Genomic DNA, 25,232 nt, shown 5'->3' with positions numbered 1-25,232 from the left:
TTCAGATACTGGAAGGTTGCCATGAGTCTCCACGCAACCTTCCCTTCTCCAGGCTGAACAGCCCCAACTTTCTCAGCCTGTCTTTGTAGGGGAGGTGCTCCAATCCTCTTATCAACTTCGTGGCCCTCCTTCGGACTGGCTCCAACAGGTCCATGTCCTTCCTGCGCTGAGGGCCCCGGAGCTGGATGCAGAGCTCCAGCTGGGGCCTCACCAGAGCAGAGCAGAGGGGCAGAACCCTTTCCTCGGCCTGCTGGCCACGCTGCTTTGGACGCAGCCCAGGACGCGGCCGGGCTTTCAGGGCTGGGGCCGCACACTGCTCCCTGCCGTTCTGAGACCAACAGACACGCTCAGCCTCCAGCAGCTGACACGCTCTGGATCCCGCCCACAGGCCCTTCCGGGGAAGGGAGCCCGTCCCGCTCCCGCCACGCCGCCCTTCGCCGCGGGCGCGGTGCCGGCGGTGTGCGCTGCCCTCGCGTGGGGCGCGGGGGAAGCGCAGCCGCCGCCGCCGCCGCCGCCCGCCCCGCGGCATCCTGCGGGCGGGAGCGTCCCGGTGGGCCGGCGGCGCCGGGGCAGCGGCCGCGGCCGTGCGGGGCGGCGAGCAGCGCCGCAGGCAGCGAGGCCGCGGGGCTCCGGGGGGCGGGCGCCGCTCGGCCCCGGGGCGTGCCCTGGCGCGTCGGCAGCGGGCGCCGGTGGCGCTCGGCGGGCCCCGCCGCCGTCCCGCCGCCATGGGGCCGCTGCTGTGGCTGCTGCTGGTGCCGCTGGGCGCGGGCTCCCCGGCGTACGAGGTGTACGTGGATGCCCGGCGGGCCGAGCGGCCCCTGCAGCACTTTTGGAGGAGCACTGGCTTCTGGTAAGCGCGCACGGCCTGGCCCTGGGCCCCTCCGCCGGGGCTCTCGCCTCGGCTGCCTCCCGCCCTCTCGATCCCCGGGGCGTGCGGACTCTGCCTTCCAGGAGGAACGGAGGCTCTCCCGAGCCTGCTGCCGTGGGGTCAGGGGGCCTTGCTGCCCCTCGCTGCTCGGCTTCTGCTGCACTAGCTCCACCAGTGTAGAGCAGAATGTGGGATGTGGCCAGTTAGTGTGAACTGGCCAAAAAAAATAGGCCCGGGCGACATTCCCTCGCCGAGTTGCTTCATTGCCCCCTCGAACACGCGAAGACCTTCCTCTTCCCCCAGCACAGCGCATATGTTGATACTCTGAACTCATTTCCTTTACTTTTCAGTGTTTCCATTACCACGGCCTCTAAATAGGCCCAGGCAAAGCTTCTGATAGTTCTGGGACTATCAGACAAAAGACTGGTATTTCTGGGAGTTTGTTCCTCTTGACAAACACTTTCCAGGTGTACCATCTTCCTGATGCAGCTGGCGAGTCTGGTTGCCCTAAGTCAGGGGGATGGCTGGGACCATGAAAAAAGTGTCATCTCCGCCGCCCTGTATCCTGGTAGTGATTTGATTCTTGGAGAAAGCCCAGTCTTGCTGAGCTAACTGGGTTAGGGTTAGCCTTCAGGTTTTGTCGGATACATGTAGGCTTCTAGCAGGCTTGAAAGCAAGAGGTGGTACATTCTGCTGCCATGCTTGTATCTTACTCTAAACGGATTATGACCTCCTCAGTTTAGGCGTGCAGTGGATTAAATAAAACATGTATGGAAAAGAGTTGCAGTAGGGATGGAATCAGCAGCATGTGCTTTGGAAAAAAGGAATTTGTGTCCTTTTTCTTTTTGTATAAAGCATAAAGGTACCCCAAGTCAAAAGTTGCAACTTTTTTTTTAATTTTCCAGGTTGTTGGGAAAACAGAACAGGACCTAAAATACATTCTGATTAAGAGAGATGTTTGAGTTTTCCTGCTTTTTTTTTTTTTTTTTGCTTTTTTTGTTTCATTTTTTTCTTTTAATTTTTGCTTGCAGTGTTAGGAAACATTAATGAAAACCTGCCTTAAAAATAGTATGTGAAGCTCATTTAAACTGCACCCATGATTTTAGTTGTGTGAAAACCTTTGGAAAGCTGCAAACACGAAAGGCATGTGAGGGAAAGGCAGAGGAGCAGCAACAGAGGCTCTCCATGGGTCAAGAGCTATTCAGTTATAACACTTGGCCAACAGTGGTATTTCTCAAGCTCCCTTGAAAGCTCACACAGTGGCACAACTGGGTTCCAGCTGTTAAAGCTTCTTTTCTGTGTCACAGTTTCAGACAGCTGGATGAGGGCACAGCTGTGGATCAGCAGCTGATAAAGCCTGGGAGCAAGGCTTGAGGTTCTCTTGGATGGGCACTTTGCACTCAGAAAAGGAAAGGACAGATATCATACTGATATCACCACTAACAAAACCCACTATTCTGTCAGCTCTCTTTTGTGTCTTATCATGGTTTCTGCTAGATTTCTCTCTAGCAGAGTCTGAGTTTCAGAGTGTTTATTCAGCGTGGACTAAGCAAAAATATGTGAATGCTCTGTGACTTTCCAGCTTTGCCGCTGTTGAACTGAAGCCAGTTTGAATTTCAGAGTAGTAGTAGAGCACTCTTTCATAATCTGGTAGTTAACACTGTTGTCATCCACTGGAACAATTAAAAGTACCCAAATGGCTCATAGATTTTTAGTAAGAGTAGAGCCAGTAACTTCTCAGTCTCCCTTGTGTGAGTTGAAGCAATCTTACGGAGATGGTTTTTAAGTGCCTTTTATGCTGATAAAATTGCAGAGGGGGCTCACGTATACAGGCTGAATTGTGTTAAGCCCTATTAAGAGGATGTGTGTCAAGACACACTTTCAGATAAGGATGCAGGAGGTGTGGTAATAGATAGGCAGTATCTCAGTTGTGTCAGGTTCTTGTTCAGGTGGGGTCAGGGTTTTCTCCCTTTGTGCACAGATTGGTTATACAGTAGCAGGTTCATTCCACAGAGTCCTTGGTGGTGGGATGAATAAGTGGAGGGGTACAGAGGAGGAAAGGATGACAGTATGACTCTTCCCAGCACAGTTGCAGTCAGCACAAGTGTAGTCCAGACATCACAGGAGACAGAACACAACAGAAAAAGCATAAACTGGATTGGTTTTTGACTTAAACAGATAATATACAGTGTGCAGTTAGAGCACAAGTCATCTCTTGCTGCAGTGTGAAAACATGTGGAAGTATTTTACCAAGCCTTAGGGGCAGTGGTGTTTTATCCTTCCTGTAATACAAATGCTTTACCATTCAGAATGTACACATTATCAGGAAGTTTAGTGAAAGTCCCCAAGGATGACCAAACCTAGTGAACCGTGCAGCATTCTAAGTTTCTGACTTCCATCTTGCAGCTATTTATTGGTGGAGATAGGGACAACAGAAGTTTGCTGCAGTGTAATGTTGATTTCAATGGAATAAGCAGACAGCAGAGTCACGTTAGCATGATTGTGGCTGTGTAGCTGTGAGCCTGTTAAGCTGCTTTCAGCATCAAGCATGGGAACCTCAAGCCACATGTTACCGTGCTTCCTTATGCTTAGGGCTGAGTTGAACATGAAGAATATGAAGGCTCTGAGCATCTGATTCTGCTTCTAACAAGTGTAGCTTCCACAGCAGAGCACGAATTGATATCACTGCATGAAGGTCAAGCCCATATTTTCCATACTACAGACGTCAGCAAGTCTGACTTCCATTCCAGAGCCTAAGAGACACTGAGCTCCCTTATCATTAAGTACTCAAACAGGGTGACTGCCACTGTATGGTTTCCTAGGGCCACTGCTGCCTGAAATTGCTGTCTGTGCAGTAATGACTGCCTGTAACGCTTTCCTGTGAGCATGCCAATGAGATACACCCAACTTGTGTTCCACTTTGGCAAACCCCGTGTATAGCCAGTTAGACCCAAATAAGCTGCAACTGTGTTTTGCTTTCACCTCATGTCAGACAGTGCTCCTCATGCTGAGTGGGATCTTTTAGTTGGTGCAGGGACTTAGCGTAGGCATCTTTGCATACCCAGTGGTGCTGTTACTTAATGTTGCAATGTGTTGTTTCTTCTCTGTCCCTCTTTTCCTGAAGCCCTCCTTTACCTCACAGCCGTGCTGACCTGTTTGACCTGAGCAAAGACCAAGAGCTGAACCTTGCCTACGTTTCTTCTGTTCCACATGGTGGCATTGAACAAGTTCGAATTCACTGGTTACTGGAATTAGTTGCTCTTAGGTAAGCAAACACCTCAAGTCAAAGTCTAGGAAAACTTAAATTAAAAGATCCAACAGGTGCTCACTTTGATATTTATCTTTGTCTACTTGCAAGCTGGACATGTCTTTGCTTCCTTGGAAGTCAGTTATGTTCCAACAGATGGGAATTATTTTGAGGTTTTATGAGATTGAGAAAGAGGGAGCTTCTGTTGAGAAGCTGAGGGACTAGAAAGATGGCTTACTTTTTAGTCCTTTAATTTAGGAGACATGATACAGCAAAAAAAGTCCCACGAAGATTGATACAAGCCTGATTTACTGAGAGATCCAAATGAAAACTGCCACTATTTTACTACTATTTCTATTTTCCTTCTACCTAACTTGGAAGTTACTTTTTGCATCCTGAACCCAGCTGTGCACTGCATCAGTTGACAGGTAGTGACAACTAAAATGGTGAATTCAGGTAATACCAGTTAATACCCTCTTCCAAAAGGATTCATATACAGATAGCATTTCTAGTTCTAGGGAAATACATGTGAGAGTTTGAGAGGACAACGTTGGAATTCGTTGCCTTTCAAGTCCCATTTTAACTCAGTTTAAATGCACTCATAACAATATGCCCAGTGGAAATAACCAAATACAGATGCCTAGAGCAGGGTCTGTGAGGGAAGACAAAACATAAAAACCCCATCAAAAGTTGTAATAGCTCTTAAAGTTTTGCCTGGCTCAGACTGTTGCTGAGCATATTTACAATCCACATTACTGTGGCATGTGCTATCCCGATGCAGGACAATGGGAATTTATCATTTTTGGGAAGCAGCAAGGGGAAGGAGAGGAAACAAGAGGAAGCAACTGTGGAAAAGGGATGTGAGCAAAAGAGTTGCATGTTTCGAAGTGTGTATTAGGAACAGAAGTTTTCTTCCTTGTTATTAGGGTGTGCTTGTGTATGTAGATTTTTTGGGAAGGTGATGAGAAGCCCTGCACAGAGATAAGTGTTGTATCTGTAGCCCAGAGTGGCCTCTGTATGTTAGTCCATCTGTGAGTATAGCAGGTAACAGAGCTCTTCGCGCTCATCTTTCCCTGTGGAAGTTTCCAGTGAACACCCTTTCCTCTACTGTGTCTCCCTCTCTTATTGTACTGTGGGATTTGTACTCTTGCAGTGATCCAGGGGCAAGGGCAACTACCAGTGCTCACCACTGCTGGGGTCCCTGTCTTGCATCTCAGAAGTTTCTCCTGAGAGATGGCTTGGGTCTTTCAGGTTTCCGTAACCATCTGACTTAGGAAGAATCTGTGAGTACCTTCGAAAAGAAAGTAGCCACATCTACAGTCGGAGCCCAGAATCCCTCCTGGCAGCCTGTCTTAGCTGTGCCATGTGTTGAATTGGGCTTTCCAAATGAGGGAAAGGAATGCATCTGTCATGGATTCTGCTCAGCCTTTTTGGGAAGTGAGGCACTGAATCTTTCAAAGTGGGGTACAGTCCTTCACACAATGAGAATTCTAGGAGCATGGAAACTTAGCAGTCAATCAGGAAGTCCCCAGCAAAGCTGGGTACTTCCTCAAGGGTAGGATTCTAACCCACTATCCTTGATATTTAGCCCAGCCTTGACATGTGGTAATTAGAAACTTTGCTACTGTTTAGAACCAGGCTTAAAACTCTTCATTTTGCAAAAAAAAAATGTGCATTTGTCAAAGGCAAGGAGACATTTGAGTTGTGGAAGGACAACCAGTGGTCTGAGTGTCAGCAGTGATTTGGAAAGGGACAGAGCATGGAGCGTGCAGACAAACATTGGAATTGAAAAAAGCAACGGGCAGGAATGCAAGTAGGAGAAGGAGAGGTCCAGTCCTGACGCCGAATTTTGTGCGTGTGCAGTTTTCTTCCTGAACCAGTGGTTTCCAGAAGGATGTAGAGGTTTTGGGTGAGAAACCTCCAGCAGCGGAACTGTGTTATGTCGTGGGGTCAGTGAGTAGAGAAGACTTCATGGAATGTGAAAATGGGCGCTTGACTGAAGAGGAGCACTTAGAGAAAACAGAGGACTCGGAGGTACCACCTCTGTGGAGTCCTAACAGATAGAGGCTTTGCTTTTGCTCACAGTTGTGCCATCATCAAAAAGGGGTCATAAATGTTTCTCCCGAGAAGCAGATGTGCTCAAATAAAAGACTGCCACCTTCCCCTTCTCACTTCTGTAGTGGTCTTTCTCATTATGTCTTCTAATCCCCCAATGCCAAGTGCATCCCTTCATTTTAACCATTTTCTAGTACAGGAAGCCCACCTCTTTATCTTTTTCTTTATTCTGAGTTAGCCCATTATTTCACTACCTGTGAAAGGATACCACAAGATAAACAAGTTTTCAAAGAACTGCTAGTTTTATTTTCCAGCCAAAAGCACACATTTGTCTCTTGGTCTTGTGGTGTAGAAGTATTCATGATTATTGGGAAACCCAAGATGTTTTTCAGGGACTGGGCAGTTCCCAGGTTGTTAGTTACCAGTGCCAATAAACAGAGCTGTTTTGACACCTAAACCACACATTCTTGCCATGCTGCACTAGTCAACAGGACAGTTTGAGCTGAAGATTCCCAACTCCTTGCCCAGCTCTAAGGGACACACACAGTCCACAAGTTAAGAACCCTTTTCTGTTCTTATGTAGCAGTACTAAAATCTGTTTGATACATGATACATGATAAATCACAAGGCATCACAGTGAACAAAAATACAGTCATTCTATATGAAGCATATAACATTTCCTAAAAGGCATATAACAATCTTTATTTCAACAGTATTAATATTAACATAGTTGGAATTACAAGACCATCCCCAGCTTCTCTGCAAGTCACCATACTTAATCTCTGGTAGATTGGGAGAGAAGAGAATCAGCAGTTTTTGTTAATTTTCAGTCTTCATGTCCTTCATATTGGTATAACACAGTATAGCAAACATAAATGTGCTAGAAAAAGGTTTGCTTTTTAAATTAACTTTTACATACTCCTTAGAAATAATTCAGAGTCTCCCAACATCCCTACAGCATAGCACTGAAGTTGTTTCCCTGCTGTGTTTCACATTGTTCAACACAGCTTGATTGTGAGCCAGTTCTGCTAGTAAACCCAAACCAGAAAATTGTTTCTATGGTTTCTTCTGATCAATAGTTTCTTTCTTTGTAGTAAAAGTCCTAAAGCTTACTCTCTCTTATGTGTAGCCAAGTTTCTTAGCTTAGGTATCCTTTTGTACCATTCCTACAATAAATATGATGAAAAAGAGACTTCTGACTCTTAATTTCTCAGCCTCTCTTCATTTTTCTCTGGAGACTGTTGCAAGAATACACCTTCCATTAGAACCTCTTTTTTTTTCTCTTTTAAAATGAGATTAATCTAGAGTTAAGGGTATCTTTTGCAATTTTTTTCTTTGTGTTCTGGGTTGGTGGATTGATCCATAAAGCTAAAAAATGTCTGGATTGCTAGGATGTTTTATTTGACTTCGAACGACAGCTTGTCTTGGCACAGCAGCCTAAGAGTGTCTGTACTGATACTGTGTGGTATTAACTCCTCATGCTTGCCGCAAGCAGGACCTTAAAAGAGGTATTTCCTGATCAGAGAATGGTTACACAAAGCAATATTTTTTCCTTGGGCTCTGCTCATTTCTTTTTAGAACAGAAAATCTAGGCATACCAAGTCAGCAGTTTAAATAATAATGTAAGTGAATTGTTTGATGACATGAAAATGCTGCCAATGATCAATCCTTTAATCTTGTGACATTTCTGGCAGGTTTTACTGCTCTGGCCTTCTTAACAGTAATGAGTTCATGAAAATGTCAGTATTGAATCAACTAATACTGTGCTATTCTCAATCCCTGTGAAGACATTTTTTATTTTTTTGAATTTATTTTTTTATCTTTTGGTAAAGCAATACTTGTTCTTGAGAGCCAGACAGTGCCTGGGGCACCTGGAGAGCCTCAGTCTGAGTGTTCTTTCTTTCAGAGATCTAAAAAGTTGAAACAAGCAAGTCACATATTGTGTTGACTTGACTTCTTTTTTTTTTTTTTTAATGTCACAGCAAAGAAATAGCTTCTGCATACTTGGAAGCTCTGTTTCTAGAGCTTCTACATGGACTCTGTTTCTGGAGTCTGCTAATTGTAGGAGGCACAGCTGTGATAGAATTTCCTTCTGTGCTTGGTGCTGTATGAACCAGCCATGATTAATGAGAGAGACAGGGCAGCTTTTCTACCTTTTGTGCAGGTAATTATAAACTTGAGTGGAGGACATTCTGCCTGTGCCATGAGCCAGAACACTGTGTACTAACTGTGTTAAAATCAAAATCCAAAGCTGTGCTTATTTGTAATAAAAAGAATATGCATATATAACAAAACAACTGACACTGGCAGTATCATACGACATAAAGCACAATGAACAGCAGTTAAGGTAAATTATTATAGAAGGTGACTAGACCTGGAAAACACGGTCTAGTGGACCTCAAATCAAAGACTAATATGATAGGAGGAAAAAAAACCAAAGCAAAACAAACAAAACCCCACAACATCTGTAGTATGTACAAACAGTTGTGGAATTTTTCCAACATACGAGGATCACAAGTTACAAAGCGTTGCTCCCTTTACTTGGCCCAGGTATGTTACTTGTAATACTTCATTAGTATTGCATCAGAGAAGACCAGCCAGGCAGTTCTGACTGACCTATCAATCCCCTTGTAGGCAACTCACAGATTTACCTTCCCACCCTACCCTATTTGCTCCTATTTTTCTTTGAACCCAGGCAGGGATTTGTAGGAAGAAGGTGACGTACTGCATCACGGTTCTGAGGTTTTATGTTTCGTGATCCTTATGTATCCCTGAATTAGAGTTGCATCTGCCCACCAGAGGCAACTTATTTTTACAGGACGGTGGTACAGCTACCTGGGTAGTTGTGTGACTGTAAGTTAAAGCCATTCGTTTTCCCTAATCCTGTTTATCCTCTTACTAGTTACGAAATCTTGCGTCAAGCATGTTTCTTCTGGCATCATTAGGGGTATCACAGCCTTCAGCAACTAATTACCACAGATTTAAGCTAATAAAACAGCCAACTCCAGCAGCAATTTTTGGAAATGGTCGTTTTGAGAGGAACCTGTGATGAATCACAATTTCTTCTCCTGTGGCAGGTTATGTTATTAAGCCTGTGTAATCGAGGAGGAGAGACATGCTACATTCCACAATATTTTATACATTTTATTTGTGTGCAAACAGTGGGAGTTGTTTAGGAGCGCATCTGGAATGATGGAAGGGGCAGGGCCTTGCAAGCCAGAATTTAAACCATTACATGTCCAGGATGCTAGATTGATTGCATTTTCATGGGAATGGCTTAACCCTCTTAACACAAACTGGTCATTAAACCCCTGGGAGAGCCAGGTGACACTGGGCTGACCATGAGCACAACAGTCTCATGACATACATGTTGGGTCATAAACGATCATGGTACAAGGGACAAGCCAATCCCAAAATTCCTTACTGCACGTCACCTGCATTTTAAAGTGAAGGTGCAGGTGATAGTCTGACCTGTTCCATGCTTGTCCTGGACTGCATCCTCAGTGGCTGTTCTACATGGCATCTGACAAACAGTGGAGCTCTTCAGGGGAGAATGGCTTGTACACAGCCAATAGTGTGTCTGATAATTTACCTATTGCAAATTGCCCCACTGCATCTGTTGCTTTTGTGGTGAATTGTCAAGGAAGCCATAGGGTTAAACTGAGCAATCTGCTGGAAGCTTTTGGTCTTTTGCAAACAGCACAGCATTATGTATACTGTAGAACAGCATTTCCTGCATACTTCCAAAATCTCCTCCAAAGTAACCTCCTCTTTTCAGAGAGTCTATCACTGAGGGATTGCAGCAAGCCAGGAGAACAGAAATGTTTAAGTTCTTGTAGTCTTTCAGGATTTCCTTTAGGGTATTAACTCCAGTGGTGTCCAAAAATGAGATGGAGGAGCAATCTACAACAAGGGCTTGGAAATCAATTTGTTTAGGAACTAGTTGCAAAGTGGTTTCTTCGATGCCCAGTCCATTGGCAGTTCTGTGATTTCCCTTTCGCAGATGCTGCTTTTCCTTCTTCTCATATTTCTTCCTTCTAGCAGCTTCTAGATTAGGATCTAAATTGGTCAATCTGTACAGAGACTTTAGGAAATAGTTTTTATTTGCATAGTAAAGTGGACCCTCAAAACGAAATATTTTGACCTTTGGAACAGTAGTGAGATTTTCATATTCTAAGTCATCCTCATAAAAGCCTGTGTCTTGGATCTGACCGAGCAGGGCTGTCCGTGGCCGCTGTGTCCGAACAACAATGCATAACATGGAGAAAACCATGCCAACCAACAACCCTATTTCTGTGCTGACCAAGGCAGAGGCAGACACAGTAATGACCCAAACAAGCGTGTCCACCTTATTCACGTGGTACCGTGCTGGCACATCTCTGAACTTCCTCAGGGCTCCTCGGAGGCTGACAATAATGATACAAGCCAGGACACACTTCTGCAAGGAGTAGAAGAGAGGTGCCAGGAAGAGCAGCACCAGCAAAACCACCATTGCACTAATTACTCCGGAGACTTGAGTCTGGCAACCTGTAGATGTTTTGACGAGGGTTTTTGCCAGAGCTGCACTGGTTGCAAAAGAGTGGAAAAAAGAAGGAATGATGTTGCAGAACCCCACAGCAAACATCTCCTGATTGGCTCGGATGGTGTAAGCATATTTCTTTGCACACATTTCGGAAAGGGACACAGTGAAGGCAAAACTGACTAGGGCAAGAGGCAAAGCATCTACAGCGACTCGGAGCATTAAGTTGAACTGTGGTACCTCTGGAGGAATAAATCCCGTTGGAATAGCTCCAGAAACACTGGATGCATAGACTTCATTTAACTTCCCGTAGTGTGACACCAGTGTTGCCACAACAATAACTACCAGCTCTGTGGGAAGAGGAAATTTCAGTTTGTGCTTATACCGATCTCCCAGTTCCTTCGCAGTGACCAGCACCACGATACAAATGGCACTTGTGATGACATCACAAAGGTTGGCCTGAGAAATGTTCCGGAAAATGTTAATCCAGGTAATAACAAGCATCCCATGCCCTTGGCTACGTGGAATTTTTATTCCAATCAGATATTTCACTTGAGCTGTTAAAATGGTTAAGGAAGCACCGGTTGCAAAGCCGTCTAGTACCGACTCAGATAGGTACATAGATACGAAACCCAGGCGGAAAATCCCCATTAGAACCTGAGGAAACACAGAAAAAGAAAAGAAAAAAATACATGAGCTGTAACTGTTGCTGCAAATAATTAAGCACAGATGGGAGAGAACTAGCTGGAGGCCGATAGCGTTTGGCTATTTCAGTCTTAAACCAGGAATTATCCCTTATTGTTTCCAGTCTGCTTTTAAAACATGTGATTCCCTTTACTGTTGTAGGACCCTACAAACCCAAGAGGTGAATGAGGAGTTTGAGACAGGGTCAGTCAAACACTGGTCTGAGGTGACTCCACTGAAGTGGCTTGTCTGAATTTTGTTTCTTATGGAAAAGAGTAGTGGATCCAAAATGCTTCTGTTATACCAAAGCAAATTTTCTCTTTTTCTGTCTTAAAGTGAATCAAGTTAAAATGTACAGCCTTTGTGCTGTAAACAGAACTTGAATGACAACAAGTAAGATCCCTACTTTAGGTGTTGTATTAAACAGCTTTTAATTTTAGGCTGGTGAACAGAAGGGAAAGTGGAGCACAGACAGCCTTTGTGGCATTCCTAAGGTCAGAAGTGGCAGAAGTGCTCACAGATTCTCCCATATCTCAGGATACTGTCCCTAACTAATTCCTTCTCCTTTCTTAGATGGCTTTGAAAATATAGCTTCACAAGGGCATTTTTTTTTCTCATAAATGTGATCTGAAATGTCTTAGTAAACGGGGAGATAGCCAGTTCTTTCTCAATTCATATATATATATACATATATATATACAGTTAATAGGTTAAGTATGTTCCTGATGCTTCCTTCAGTGTTCTCTTGATATCCTTGTGATGGGCAGCATGTTGGCAAGTCTCAAAAGAGTCCAGCACAGCCATTATCTGAAAAGTAGGTTAGTCAATCTATTTCTCCTCTTGTCCTTTCTGCTTTTGAATTATCTTTGCACAGCAGTTTGGTAGAACAGAGCACCCCCTAGCAAAACACTGAGCCACACATTGTGAACCTGTAGAATGAGTATGTCTGCACCTTTGTTAAAATATCGAGGGAAACAGAATTACTTCTTCATTGTTGAAGTACACAGTTACCTGGAAACTTCCCTCATGATAAGACCTGTAGTGGGAGTCATGGTCCCGTGAAAGCAACAAGACCAAAAGGCAGTAGAGTATCAAAACAATGTTAATGGTCTTGCAGAAGACTCTTGTTTTGTCTGTGCTTGCTAGTAGCTAAGAAAAACTGCCTGTCTCATGCTTTCTCTGAGTTGCATACAGTTAGTCTTCCTGGAGAAAACAGTCCAAGGTACACATACATTCAAGTGAACTGATACCTTATCTCTCACTGAAAGAGGGTCAAGCCAAAGCTTAGGTCATACAAAGAAGCTTTAGGAACTTCATACCTTGCCTCTGGATGGCAGCAACCACTTACCTGATACACTCCAGCCATGAATGTCAAGGCTGTAGCAATGCCGATAGCGTAGCATTCTTTCCCGCACTCAGCATTTATCCCCGCAATTGTAAGGTTGAAGGCAGTTGTGTTGGACAGACTGTCATTCTGCAGAGAGCCATCACCCAAGGCTGGTGGGGCATCATCATTCAAGTCAAACCCAGCCAAGAGAAGTTCTCGGTCCACAACTTGTCCTACCATTAAGCTTATCAAGCTGAAAATGCCAACTGATACATGACGGGATGTGCCCATTAAGAAATAGATGATGTTGGCGAAGAATGACGTGTAAAGACTATAAATGGGCTTCAGACCTGCCAGCAGTGAGTATGCAATTGCTTGAGGCACCAAAATGATCCCAATCACTAACCCAGACATAATATCCCCCCAAATGTATTCTTTGCACTGGTACTTGGGAAGCCATCGTAAAACAGGAAAGAAATCCATAACAAAGTTCTTCAGCTTCCGTGGGGTGCAGGAGCAGCTCTTTTTCAGCTTAGCTAGCATGACTTGTTTCCTATTAATCTTCACATGTGTCTTTCTTTCCATGATAAGGAAGGAAGAGGTGCTGTTTTCCATTCTGGTAGCCTCGAGTTGTCTTTCCATTGTCCCAGTTTACTTCATTTATGTGTTCCTGCAATGTGAAGAAATCATCTGTTAGGCTGCAATTCATCAAGTTTTTTTTTAGCACAGATGCTTTAATGCTAACAGTCTGTCACGTGATTTTGCTTTTAAGGAAGCTTCATCCCAAGAAGCACACTATCATAGGGCTACAGTGGCATATAACACTAAGAAATAAATCTGCAGATTGAGCCCTTTCTTGCAGACATTAAAGAGTACATTCAATTTAATCCAGTTTGTTTTACTAAGGAAAAATGGGGTTAAATTAGTAATGTCTTTGTTCAACAAAGATTTCCATCATCTCTCTCAAGTGTTCCATCACGCAGATCTCTGTGAGCAGAAGCAGCAATTTATGGTGTGAAATAAATGTGCTAGAGAGGTAGGTTATAGTCTTTCTGATAGTGAGTGCATCTTGTAGTCACCGATTTATAACTCACATGTGGTATAACTGACAACTGCAGCTGTTGTCAATGCACAGGAGAAAAATGTTGCTAGTAGAACCTGTAAAGCAGAGTTTTCTGAAGAGCAACAGTTTAGTCGTGTGCAAAAATTTGTACACAAGCCATTGATGGACTCTTTGTAGTTGTTGCTTAACACCAGCTTGTTGAATTGTAGATTGGTTTGATGTGCAGTTTCTATTACTCAGCATCTCCTCACAAATATCACTTCGGCAACATATGGACCATGCACCATGATGGAATCTGTTACCGTTGCAGAAGAGCACTGCATGTTAGTGTTTTCAGGTTTAAACACATAGTTACCCTAGTTTTGCTCTCTGGAAATAAGGTGTAACAAATAATTCTGTGTACAGCAGAACATAACAGGCAGTGTTTCCTATAATTCTGCGTGTTAGTTTTCTAATACACAATGAATAGGAATATCTACATTCCCCAGATGGTGGTACTTTTGGTGTCTCTTGCCTCAATGGACAGAATCTTTTCTCCAGACTCAACCTCTGCATGTTTACTCAATTGTCAAATTAGGTTGTAATTAGCTTAGTGCGTTCATAAATCGTTTTGGGGGTAGGTTCGGGACACGACTGAAAGGCAAAAGATGCAAGTGCCCTAACTTACATAGCTAAAAAGGTAAAAATAGGAGCAGACAGGAGGAAAATATCAAACAGACTATGCCAGGTGGCAGATCTTATCTTCTGGTTTGCGGTGGAATGAAAGAACCAACTTCCAAGAGTGGATGACTGTACATGAGTAGCGAGATAAGGAATGACTCATTGACCTAGATGCATATAGTATGTGCTAGTACAATAGTATGCAGAATGTCTAGGAAAGCAGACCTTCTCCAAGCCCAGCCTCTCCCAGGGCCATAAACAGACAGGATCCCTGCAGCAGAGCTTTTTGGTGCCAGGCGTGACATTGCAATAATGTCAAAGCTTGTCTTCACTTACAACAAAAGCCTGTTTCTTTCCTCTTTCAATATCCAGAGGCAGAAGCCGTACCCATCGGTTTCCTAAAATCTGAAGTACACTCACTGGCACAGTACTCTGTTGGTATATTTTAATGATTTTAACGGTTAATAGTAAGTTTAGACTCTAGTGACAGAAGACATCATTGTCTGTGTAAATTTCATATATTTTTGTTGTTGTTGTTAAGAAGAGTATTTTGATTTGTTAATTTTTGGTATCACCCAGTTAAAGCGTAGAATTCAAAGCTGAGAAAAAGCAAAGGGTTTGCGAGTCCAACTGGAAGGGTAATTGATAAGCAAAAGAATAGATTGTCAACAGCCTGTAAGCTTTCTATCTTGAGCAGTCCAAATAGAGAGTATTAGAAAGCCTTTTGTCTATCCTGCTTAGAAATTTTTTTCAATATTTTAATAATTATGTTTTGCCAGCAAATTGAGAATAATAGGAAGATAATTATCTGTAACTAGTGCAGAAATCTGAAACAAGTTCCCAGGTATTATTGTAAATAATACAGTGTGATTTATAAGGCCATGCAAAATTTCATCACAACTTGAAGCAGGATGTTTTGGTGTTATAGATAGATAGCTGATTTATAATTTGATAAAAGGCAGAAAGGAGGTTCTTGTTAGAGACTCGTGGACTGAGTGTCCAAGTTGAAAAGTAGTTTAGATATGTTTTAAAAAATCAATAGATTTCTGTCCATCCCAATTACATAAAACCATTTTTAGCTCCCATTGTATAAATTCCTTTGTGTTTGTAAGTAAGGTTTATTTCTATCATAAGGGAACATTAATTACAATTTAGTGTAATTATTTAGAAAGATCAAAATCTATTTTTTATCAATGCCAAGTTTACTTTAGACCCTAATGTACTGCATGATTATGCTAGGACATATCCTAGCATATTCTTGTCCTGCCTGGACAGGAAATGGGTTGGATCTAGTCTTTATTAGAATGCAAATGTGAGAGAAAAGATAGAATAAGTTACAACAGCAAGAGAAGAACTTAAAAGCATATGAATAAAGTTTACCAAACACAGAATGCTAGCAAGTGTAATAACGACGCTCATTTTTAAGATGCAAAAACCCAATACTTCCTGTCTTACCTAAATTAGTTTGGAGAATGAGAGGCTTGTGTGTGAGGACAGCAAGTCCTTATTCAAATGCCATTCACTTCTTACAGCCAAATGAAGTCAGAGAGCCAAGAAATAAGTACTGTGCCCTTCCTTGCTTTACAAACTTAAAAGCTAGTGGGCAGTTCAATATCCAATGAATGTTTTTTATGGGGTACATAAAGAAGATTACATCAGCTTCTGTACACAAGGCTCACATATTTAATTGCACAGTTCCTGCCTGCCTCTCTCTAAACTCATACAGTTTACCTGGTAGTAATTTGGTGTTTACAAAAAAACCCCATTGAAATTCACACGTGTATTGTTTCTGCAGCTTCCTGAGGGATGGTAGTGATTTTAAATATGTAAGATTATTGGAATATAATTTCTATGGATATCTATTAAGAGGTCTTGTTTATGAATGATAATTTAGTAATATATCTTAGCTATACTACCTTACTTATACTGCTACTTACAGTAGCTTTTGACAAAACACCACTAACCAAAAGAAAAAACCCAAACCCGAAACCTAGTGCAATAAAACATGTATCTTTTGCGTTCAGGCTGACAGGAGGTCATTTTCTTCAATTCTTTTTTCTCCTGAAAGGAAGGGTTTCCTTCCTGTAAATAGTTGTTTATTGTGCTATATATGCCTTAAGACTCCATGCCAAATGAATATGGTAGCTGTAAAACACTCAGCTCTAAACCTAGATTGGCTTCCAGAAACTGTTAATATTTAAAGTTTCTTTGTTGCTTTTAGAACATAGTAAAGTCACACCAAATAATGGGAGGGACACTGTTATCAGCAACCCATTTTTCAGCTGTGTAACCCAAGGCTGTGATGTCTGTAGCTCAGTAATAACTTAGTTGCTTCACCTAAAGGAAATGAGATTCCACCTTAGCTGCGTGCTTTCCCCTGTGCATTTGTGCAGTTTAGCAGAGCTAAATTATTGCTGCCATCTCCAAAGACAGAGTGATGGAGAGGAGATCTGTCTGCTCCTGTGCACGTGAGTAAACTCCAGCTTTCTGATTTTAGCACTGAGATACAACACCAGCCTTCCAAAGTGGTAATACTTGAGCGATATGCAGGAGCCCTAGGGGTGTCAGTAAATGGATTCCTTTACTGGATCACCAAACTGACCCATTTTCAGCTTAGGCTATACTAGGGGGTTCATAAGAAAGAGGCAACCTCTATTTCAGTCTTACTTTCCCCCTCCAGAGCTTCAGAGAACGTAATGTTTGCATTTTATGCAAGCGAAGTCTTCCCATTGCTTGCTGAAAGAGCTGTTCTTAGCAGAGATGTGGAGGTGAAGCAGCATATAGCATAGAACATCTCAGTTCATGGCATCTGACTTTGGTGTTGGAACATCGTGAACTGCTCAAAGCAAGTGAAAGTTTACTTGTGTGCTCGTTCATGTACAAGTACAACATCCATACAGTTACAACGAAAATAGTATTGGTTATTTTTCTTTGTATTTCGACGTTTGGAGTCTTCGCAGTTGAGTTTTTTCCAAGTTTCCCTTGACCATATGAGCAAAAACAATTGAGCAGAACCGCGGTCTGAACCACTCGTTCTTTCAGATTAAATGCACTGACTTTATCTTGTGAAAAAGAGAAACAAAACCAAGAACCATTCAAGCCAGACAAACTGCCAGCTTTCCAGCTGGCCTTAGTCCCACCTTTCTGCCTGTCTTTTTTCACCAGTGACCTGACCAAATCTCTCTGCAGGGGAAGAAACATTCATCACAGAATGTTCTGTGGAATTTCTCTTTGCAAGCAGTTTCTGCTGGTACATGAAAACTGTTTTGACTGGATGAGTTGTTCTTTGTGAAACAGAACAACCCAAAAAAACTTTATTCTTTTGCATCTTTTTGTCTCCCCAACCTGTTTGTCCACCAGAAAATCCGAAGCTGTATCTCTAGAAAGTCCAAGAGGGAATAAACTGAGCCAGGATGAGCCTGACTCTTTATGCTAAGGAGATCTTTAAATGCTGTATGTGGGACAGAAGTCAGACAGTATCACAACTCTATACTAGAATTGCTCACTCTTGCTAAAACAGTGATTCCAAGTGTAAGTGGAATAAAGTCCTTTAAAGAGTTTGAGCCAAGTGATGCTTACAGTCCTTCATGTTTGAACTATGAAAAATCAGCTTCAAACTAATGTGGTTAGAGCAGGTTTTGTATTTATAAACTGAAGTTTAATTGTATTTTTGTTGCATAAATTATAGAAAAAACATGACACATCAGTTTAGTTAAATATTTGCTTGAAAACACTTGTAGATTTTGAGTTAAACTGTTCGTGTTTCTTATCAGAAACATTTTTCTGTCTGTAAGAAACCTTTCCTGGTCTCTAATGCCTGTTATTACCTTACTTTTCTGGTTTTGAGCATTGACAAAATTTAAAAAAAAATCCCTGGTTAGCCACACTTATGGTGCATAGATTCAATATACAGAGCTGTGTTATGCTTGCAAACCACATTTTTTTTCAGAGGAAGGTACCTGGAAACTCTACCCCAGTGCACTCTGACCCTTTATGGTGGCATAAAAACCTGAGCCAGCAATTGGTGCTTTGGACATATTTGAACAGATGTAGGGAGGACATTTAGCTTGTGGGACCTGACTAGTCTGAAATAAAATCCCCTGAGTTGCATATAATATAATACAATACTTCTTTAGCACCTACTACTTTGATTTATTAATCTGTTTTTGTTCTGCCTGATTCCTTAGAAATGTCAACATAACCTTTAAGTTTTAGAAGTGATCAAGTGCTAAAACAAAGCACTTTTAGACTAATCCAAAAGTGAAAGAGGAAAAAGCATTACAGCTTAGTGGTCTTGAGGAGTTAGGAAAGCCAGAACAACTCCTCTGCAAATTAAAACTGCTATACTAAGGGGAAATTTGTTCTGAGAGTCAAGTGGTCTTTTAGATTTGTGTATTTCTAATTAAAATCTCCAGTTCCCAACTTTTAATTCCAATTAGAAATTGGTCTGGGATTTGCCAGACAGATTAGGCTTTTTTTTTAAAATGCTTGCATTCACTGGCAGCTGAGATTCAATTCTTATTTTCCCAAGGATTCTCAGTTCATTATACCAGTGAGTAAGATAGCAGCCACCAACATGTAATAAACCCACAGCTGATGAGCAGGCTACAGTGGAACTCACACAGTCAGCCAGCACCTGTTGTTAAGGCTGGCCCATCAGACCATCTTTGGGAATGATCATACCTTGCCAAATAAATGATCAGGTAGTTTCACTGGTTCTCCAGAGACTCGTTTTGTTCAAGGATTCCAAAAACCTCCTGGTCAAAATATTGACATGCAGTTGAGGGCAAGACAACATTATTCTTCTGGAGAGTCCTAGGACATGACCACTAAAAGGGCACTTTCTGTGGAATCAAAAAACATTCCTAAAAATCGGACTTCTTGCTTTTGGAAAGGCAGCTGTTCCAAAGAGAAAGTCTGGGGTTTTTTAAAAAAATCTTTCAAGACAGCTTTTCAAGACCTGGGTTGTCATTCACAAAGTTAAATACTAAGCTCTGTTTTGTACCCTCTGGTTTTGCTGGACATTGTTTAGCCATATTAGGATGTTGCAGAGAACACCAAATTGATATACCATTCTCATGTTTATTCCTGTTTCCTCCCCTGGTATCTTAGGGTTACTACATGCAATAAGGACAATATTTTGGAAATCATCTTTCATACTTAATCACTAAGAAAATTCTCACTTTTAGTATTTTGAGAAGCAAATAAGCCTCATACATGCCATTTTCTTGAATATAAGTAAAAATTAGACAAGTGGCCGGTCTTGAAGTCTTAGACCAGGGTTGCAGGAAAGATAACTGCCATACCATTTTCAGCTGACTGCATGTTTTACAAACTTATAAGCAATATTTACGAACAGCAATGTAATGACAAAAAAAACAACACCAGTGCGCAAAGAAAGTGAAAAGAGGCAGTTTCACACCTTTGAAAACAGGCAAAGAACAAATAAACCTGAGTTCAGAGGTGTGGGAAGGGAGACAAGTCTCTTACCTGGATAGCTTTTTGACAGGAGTGTATCACCTCTGTTTTTGCACATTGGAATGAATGAAAGTCTTCAGTCAGGCATTGCTCTATTTGCATAAAGGATAATTATTAGCTAAATAACTCCTCAAGGTAAGAACGGGTAGTTATGGAATCTTGAGCTTGCTGCTTGGTAGTGTGTTGTCACTTGTATCGCTCTGTAAACTTGTATATATGTGTAGCACTAGCTGAGGATTTGAGTTTAAATAATGTGTAAGATTATTAATTAACTAACACTGATCCAAAAATTATGCTGAGTTCAGGCTAACACATCTCTGACCTTTGAAGCTACTTCTCATCTGAGATTTGATTTGGTTTATGCATCTGCATGTGGCATTAGCTTTTGATTTTACATATTCAAGGTGTATGAAGAGACCTGCAGTCTTGCTTGAGTGCACTTTGCAGGCTGGAATAAGTACTGTTCTGCTCAGTGCATAGAATGGGACTGCTGGAGGTCAGAGTTCCATTCCTGCATGTCAGTGCATTCAGATCACAAGATCTGTTGCTTCTGTAAAATGTAGGCAGATCAGAGGACAAAGATTGACTTTCTGTTCATTCTTGTGAGGTATATAAATGACCAAGTCCCCTCTCAGTTACCTTGGCTCTTTGGATAGGTACAGACTATCCAAATGACAAATAAACATCCATCTCCTCCTCTCAACAAAGGTGATATGTAATGTTTAATGATTACTAAGCAGTGCAGATTAACAGGTTGGGCACAAGGCCACAGCTCACAGGAACTGTACTACAAGCTATGATGTGAGAACACGTGCATGTCTTTCAGCCAAGGAAGAAAACGAGCATGCATGCTATAAGAATCTGAGATGGGAGTTGCAAGGCCTAAAAAACACTGTGTTACTGGCTTGCAGTGGGTTGCAGTGCACGAGCATGATTACAGAAGGCCAGATTCTAACACTGTCCTTTATCCCAGTGCAGAAGGTTGTTTTCTGCTTTTTAAAAATAAAAAGGAAACATAAAAATGATGGAAATGAAAAGTCAAAACACACGTAAGAGAGGAATAGAAAGGGAAGCACATCTCACCTCTGTGATGTTAAACTAGTCATGGCTTCTTAAAAATGCTGGCTGTTACCAGGAACTCAAACTTGGTGACAGTAGTTGTGACATTCTAATACCAAAATCTTAAGAAGGTAATTCCAATCTTAGTAAAACCTTGTTTCATGCCTTCTTATAGAAAGCCTTTCAAGCAGTCCTGTCCCTTTGCCATTGCTAAGGTAGCTCTTAATAAAAGGGGGAAGCAGTGGTACACTTACTCTGCATAATGAATTTTGCACACTGGTCACCAAGAGAGTGTGTTTCTTTGGTCTTGTGCAATACAGGATAGAAAATGTCTCCACTGACATTCTTCTGTTACTTTCATTTCAGCCTTGTGGTATTTCTTCTTAAAGAAGACTTAAACTCAAGTGTCTCATATTTGTCCTTTCATCCATTTTACTGCCTAATTCCTAGAACTAAGAGTTGTCTTCTCTAATAACCTCTTAAAATGTGCATGCCATTTACTTCAGTACCAAAATAAGCTTGCCCACTCCATTCTCCTTTATGTTTCCAATATTTGGAAGGTCTGCAGTTTCTGGTATTTGCAATGCTGGAATTTGCAGAATAATTGGGTTTTCCCCCATGTAACAATTCTGAGACCTCTCTGCATTTCTCCAACAGCACTTTTCCCAATATCAGGCTCCTGAGAGAGAGGAGGATATTATGATATCATTATCACTTGACTCCTACCATATAGAGTTGGTTGTACCTGTTTTGCCTCAGGTTACCCTAAAAGTAACACTTTCTGAAAATCTAAAAGAAAGAAATTTCAAATTATAATTTTGAAATATGTGAACATTCTTTAGACACAGCACCATAAAAGTCAGGCTAAATATCTCTGGACAGGACAGTTCTGCATAGGGAAAAAAAAAAAATTACTATGTGAAACAATCTCTCATTCTACCCCTAGGAGTTGTGAAAATAATATAGTTTTGAAGAAATTACATTTTATGATGAACAAGCTTTACTTTACATACAGAAGTACTGACAGAACGTTCATCAGTGAATTATGGAGGTGGGAGCTCACACTCCATTGCATAAAGTCATTCATCAAGGCTTCAGTCCAGCACTAATTCTGAGTGGACTGGTCCTGGCATCCTGGTTGAATCCCACTGACACTAATGAAAAAGGACTAAGTTCTAAAAGTACTGTCTTTCCATGTCTAATGCTCAAGTGTGCAACAATGGTAATTGGCCAAAATAACCAAAAGACATATTGCAATGAAACACCTATCTCTAAGAATAGGAACTGTGTTAGAAAAATGATAACCATTGGCTGGTAATTGTGAGTTTACAGATGATTTTCCTTTGTGTGACTTACAATTTATCCTTATGAACAGATGCACAATCTTAACTGGATTAAGAACTGCAAAAGATTAAAAGCAAAATCAAACAGAGGTATTTATGAAAGAAATATTAGAAAGAGATAAAATGTATTTGTTGACGCACTTAACTGAGGATTTTAGATTATTTCAGAAAAATTTATGACATTACTACATACAATTCACATCAGGTAACCTGATTATGTACTTTAAAAAATAATGCTAAATTAGTCACACAGGGAAGGTTAATCGTAGAACAATAAAATTGTAGTTAAAATTGTTTGTTTATTGGGCCACAACCAATAACATCAAATCTTCAAAAGTGTATATTCTAAATGTAGTAGCCTTGTTTTTCCTTCTGTGCACGTCTGAAGTTCATAAATTCTGTGAATTAAAAATCTTAAGCTTAATGCCTGCATTATTTAAAATGCCCTCAGGCCTCAATTAGTCTGTAATTTACCTTGATATCATAGTGACCAGGTGTGTGCTTAAAAAGCATTCATTTGGTTGCTATTTAATAGGAAAGATGGGCACACTGAAAGTAATCATCCACTCTTTTTAAATCCTGTATGCACTCCACCTAATATTCCCTCTGTACCTGTGGCGAGTGTCCAGTGCAGCTTGAAATGATGTATATGTGGGGAAAGACATATTACTGGTTTTTTTTAAATGAAAAAAATCTTATGTAGTCTCTGCTGCAGGAGAAACTCCAAGATCTGCAAAGTTCAGTGCACATCTATGTATTCAAAACTGAGTAAAATAAAATCTCCTTCACTGTGCATCCCTCTATCTGTTTCCCACTACAAACACAGAACCAATGGAAAAGCACTTACCAAAGACACAGAATAGCTGCCGTAGTTCCACAACAGTTTTTCTATCAGCACTCAGTAGCACAGTACCTCAGGAGCACAGCTTTCTAGAAGAGTAGATTAGAAATTGTATCATGATCCAGTCTGGGTCTTTCCAATTCGTTATCAGTCCAAGGGTGTTTACAGTGAGATAACATAAATAAATAGTAGTACTGGAGAAATCTTTGTCCTGTAGTGGGTAATCACAGGTAAAAGATAAAGTTTTAATCATTATACATTACAGGCGCTACTGGTAGTCTCTGACTTCTTATTCACCCCTACTGTTCAGCTTTAATAAAACCAGTTGTACTATGTAGACCTCAAACAGAAATGCAGTGCTGACTTATCTTTTAACAGTTTCACGAATTTTGAATGCTTACTTCAGTTGGCTGAAAAATTACTCCAGTGTGTTAAATGAGATTAGGGCAGGTGGTGCTTAGAACTGTCCTTAGACTCAGTTGTCCATGATCGTGAATTAAGTCCTTTGAAAAAGGATTTTTATTAAAATAAACCATGGAGGGGGCTTAGCTAATAAATCTTACATTTAGGAAGACTTTACATGCCATCAACTGACATTGAGTGTAAAATGTCTGACTTTTTCTGCCTCATAAACAAAACTGCCAGTTGTTTTGTCCCTAAACAGCCAGAGCTGTGGAACCGAAGCCTGCATAATGATGAGTGTGAACATTGCTACTCATATTTGTAAATCTTAGAGGCAAATTTAACGTAGCAAGGATAGTCTCTCTTTACAGAAAATAAAGATGTGATCATGAAGGAGTCATAATAACAGAAGCATGAAATGAAAACAGTTAAGTCAAGTATGTACCCCGGAGGCTCGTTACTGAAGGTGCAGTAGGAGGCTGTGTGCTTGAATTAGAATGCTGCATGTGTACAGAGAACAGTTCTGCTGCTGCTTGGAAAGAAAAGTCCACTGCCTGCTTTCCCAGGCAATGCCAAAAGGAGTTATGTGCTTGAAGCAAGCTAGTTTTAGTATTTGATCATAATTTCTCTTCCTCGTGTGTCTGAAAAGTCACCCTTCAGTCTTAATTATGGATTTAGTTACCCTGTCCCTTCCTTTCAAAACTTTTGCATATAGGTGACATTATTTGGAGTTCCATCATCAAGGACAACACAAAACCACAACGAATATTTTACTTGTAGCCAATTTATGCTGAAGGAAATAATTTTCATACATCAAATTTCATCAGAAAGGTGTCCTCTAGCAGCCCAGCTCACGTACCATGACAGAACCTTTCTTTCAGTCACTTGCAGAGCTTTTAAATTTGTAGTGAAGAAGCAGCCAAAAAGCATTTTCTGCTTCTGGATTCATTTTACCATTATTTATTAGTTCCCTTTACAAAAGAATGTGAACATAACATCTCAACAAGGGATGACAGGGTGTCACAACACTGAATTGTCCATGCCTAGGTGATCTCATTGCCTATGCTCGCATGTCTAGAGAGGCCAGATATTAAAATAGCTTATGCCTTTGCCTAAATTACTTCTGTAGCCTGTTCCCTCTTTTACCTCTTGAATTTGTTTTAAAGGAGGAGGAGGATGGTATAGGGGGGAGAAGAGATGCAACAGTCTAACCACATTTTCCGAGGCTAACTCACCTCAGCACAGGAAGCTGTTGGTGCTTTGTCTGCCTGTCTCTCTCTCTCTTTCCCCCACACACAGCACGTTCATTGCTGAAAAAAGGACTATGCTCACAAAAGCAGGCTGGGTAAGAAATGGAAAATGATAGGCCATGATTAGCATCGCCTTGAAAACATCCATTGTTTGCTCACACTGCTGTGCCTGTGAATTTTAGCCAGATCACAGCAAGGATTTTGTGAGTTGCTTTGAAAGGTGAAGCTCAAACAATGCTGATTTCAAAGAGGAGAGAAGCTTATTAGGATGCTGTATAAATCAAAGTCAATTCTATTTTTATGTTTTTTAAAAAATAAAAAGATTCAGCTGGATGCACAGCCTCCTGGCTGGCCTGTAGAAGAGGCAGTGATTTCCAGTAAATAACAGACGATGCATTCTCCATTTTTGAAGCCAGTTCGTTCCTAAACCACAAAG

General features: G+C 41.4%; 2 protein-coding genes across 5 annotated transcripts in view; one reads left to right on the top strand and one right to left on the bottom strand.

Annotated features, from left to right (window-relative positions):
- Positions 1–534: 534 nt before the first annotated feature.
- IDUA (alpha-L-iduronidase) overlaps positions 535–25,232 on the top strand; it is a 45,668-nt gene continuing 20,970 nt past the window's right edge. Inside the window, exons 1-2 of one of the 2 annotated variants that reach the window (XM_064642170.1) lie at positions 535–850; positions 3,993–4,133. In XM_064642170.1, coding sequence (XP_064498240.1) covers positions 726–850; positions 3,993–4,133 — 266 coding nt within the window. In that variant the 5' untranslated portion in view covers positions 535–725. The remainder of the gene's footprint in view (positions 851–3,992; positions 4,134–25,232) is intronic. The other variant, XM_064642169.1, reaches the window with a different exon arrangement.
- SLC26A1 (solute carrier family 26 member 1) lies at positions 6,454–23,425 on the bottom strand. 3 transcript variants are annotated; one of them, XM_064642166.1, is made up of 4 exons: positions 23,151–23,422; positions 19,914–22,361; positions 12,722–13,370; positions 6,454–11,346 (listed from the first exon to the last, which is right to left on the bottom strand). In XM_064642166.1, the coding sequence occupies exons 3-4, from the start codon at positions 13,340–13,342 to the stop codon at positions 9,826–9,828; spliced, it is 2,142 nt and encodes a 713-aa protein (XP_064498236.1). In that variant the 5' UTR covers positions 13,343–13,370; positions 19,914–22,361; positions 23,151–23,422; the 3' UTR covers positions 6,454–9,825. The 3 variants fall into 3 exon arrangements, with proteins under 3 accessions (XP_064498236.1, XP_064498237.1, XP_064498238.1); XM_064642167.1 differs by lacking the exon at positions 19,914–22,361 and having other exon boundaries at positions 23,151–23,425; XM_064642168.1 differs by lacking the exons at positions 19,914–22,361; positions 23,151–23,422 and adding an exon at positions 15,879–19,902.

This window comes from Pseudopipra pipra, chromosome Z (assembly GCF_036250125.1).
Source record: "Pseudopipra pipra isolate bDixPip1 chromosome Z, bDixPip1.hap1, whole genome shotgun sequence".
Classification (NCBI taxonomy): Eukaryota; Metazoa; Chordata; class Aves; order Passeriformes; family Pipridae; genus Pseudopipra; species Pseudopipra pipra.
Note: the sequence above shows the minus strand (reverse complement) of the source record. Positions and strands in the feature narration are given on the sequence as shown.

Excerpts from the sequence above, each read along its gene's own strand:
- SLC26A1 (XM_064642167.1), bottom strand. The coding sequence starts at position 13,342 with ATGGAAAGACAACTCGAGGCTACCAGAATGGAAAACAGCACCTCTTCC. Across the intron at positions 11,347-12,721 it reads TCATGGCTGGAGTGTATCAG|GTTCTAATGGGGATTTTCCG; the intron begins GTAAGTGGTTGC and ends GTGTTTCCTCAG.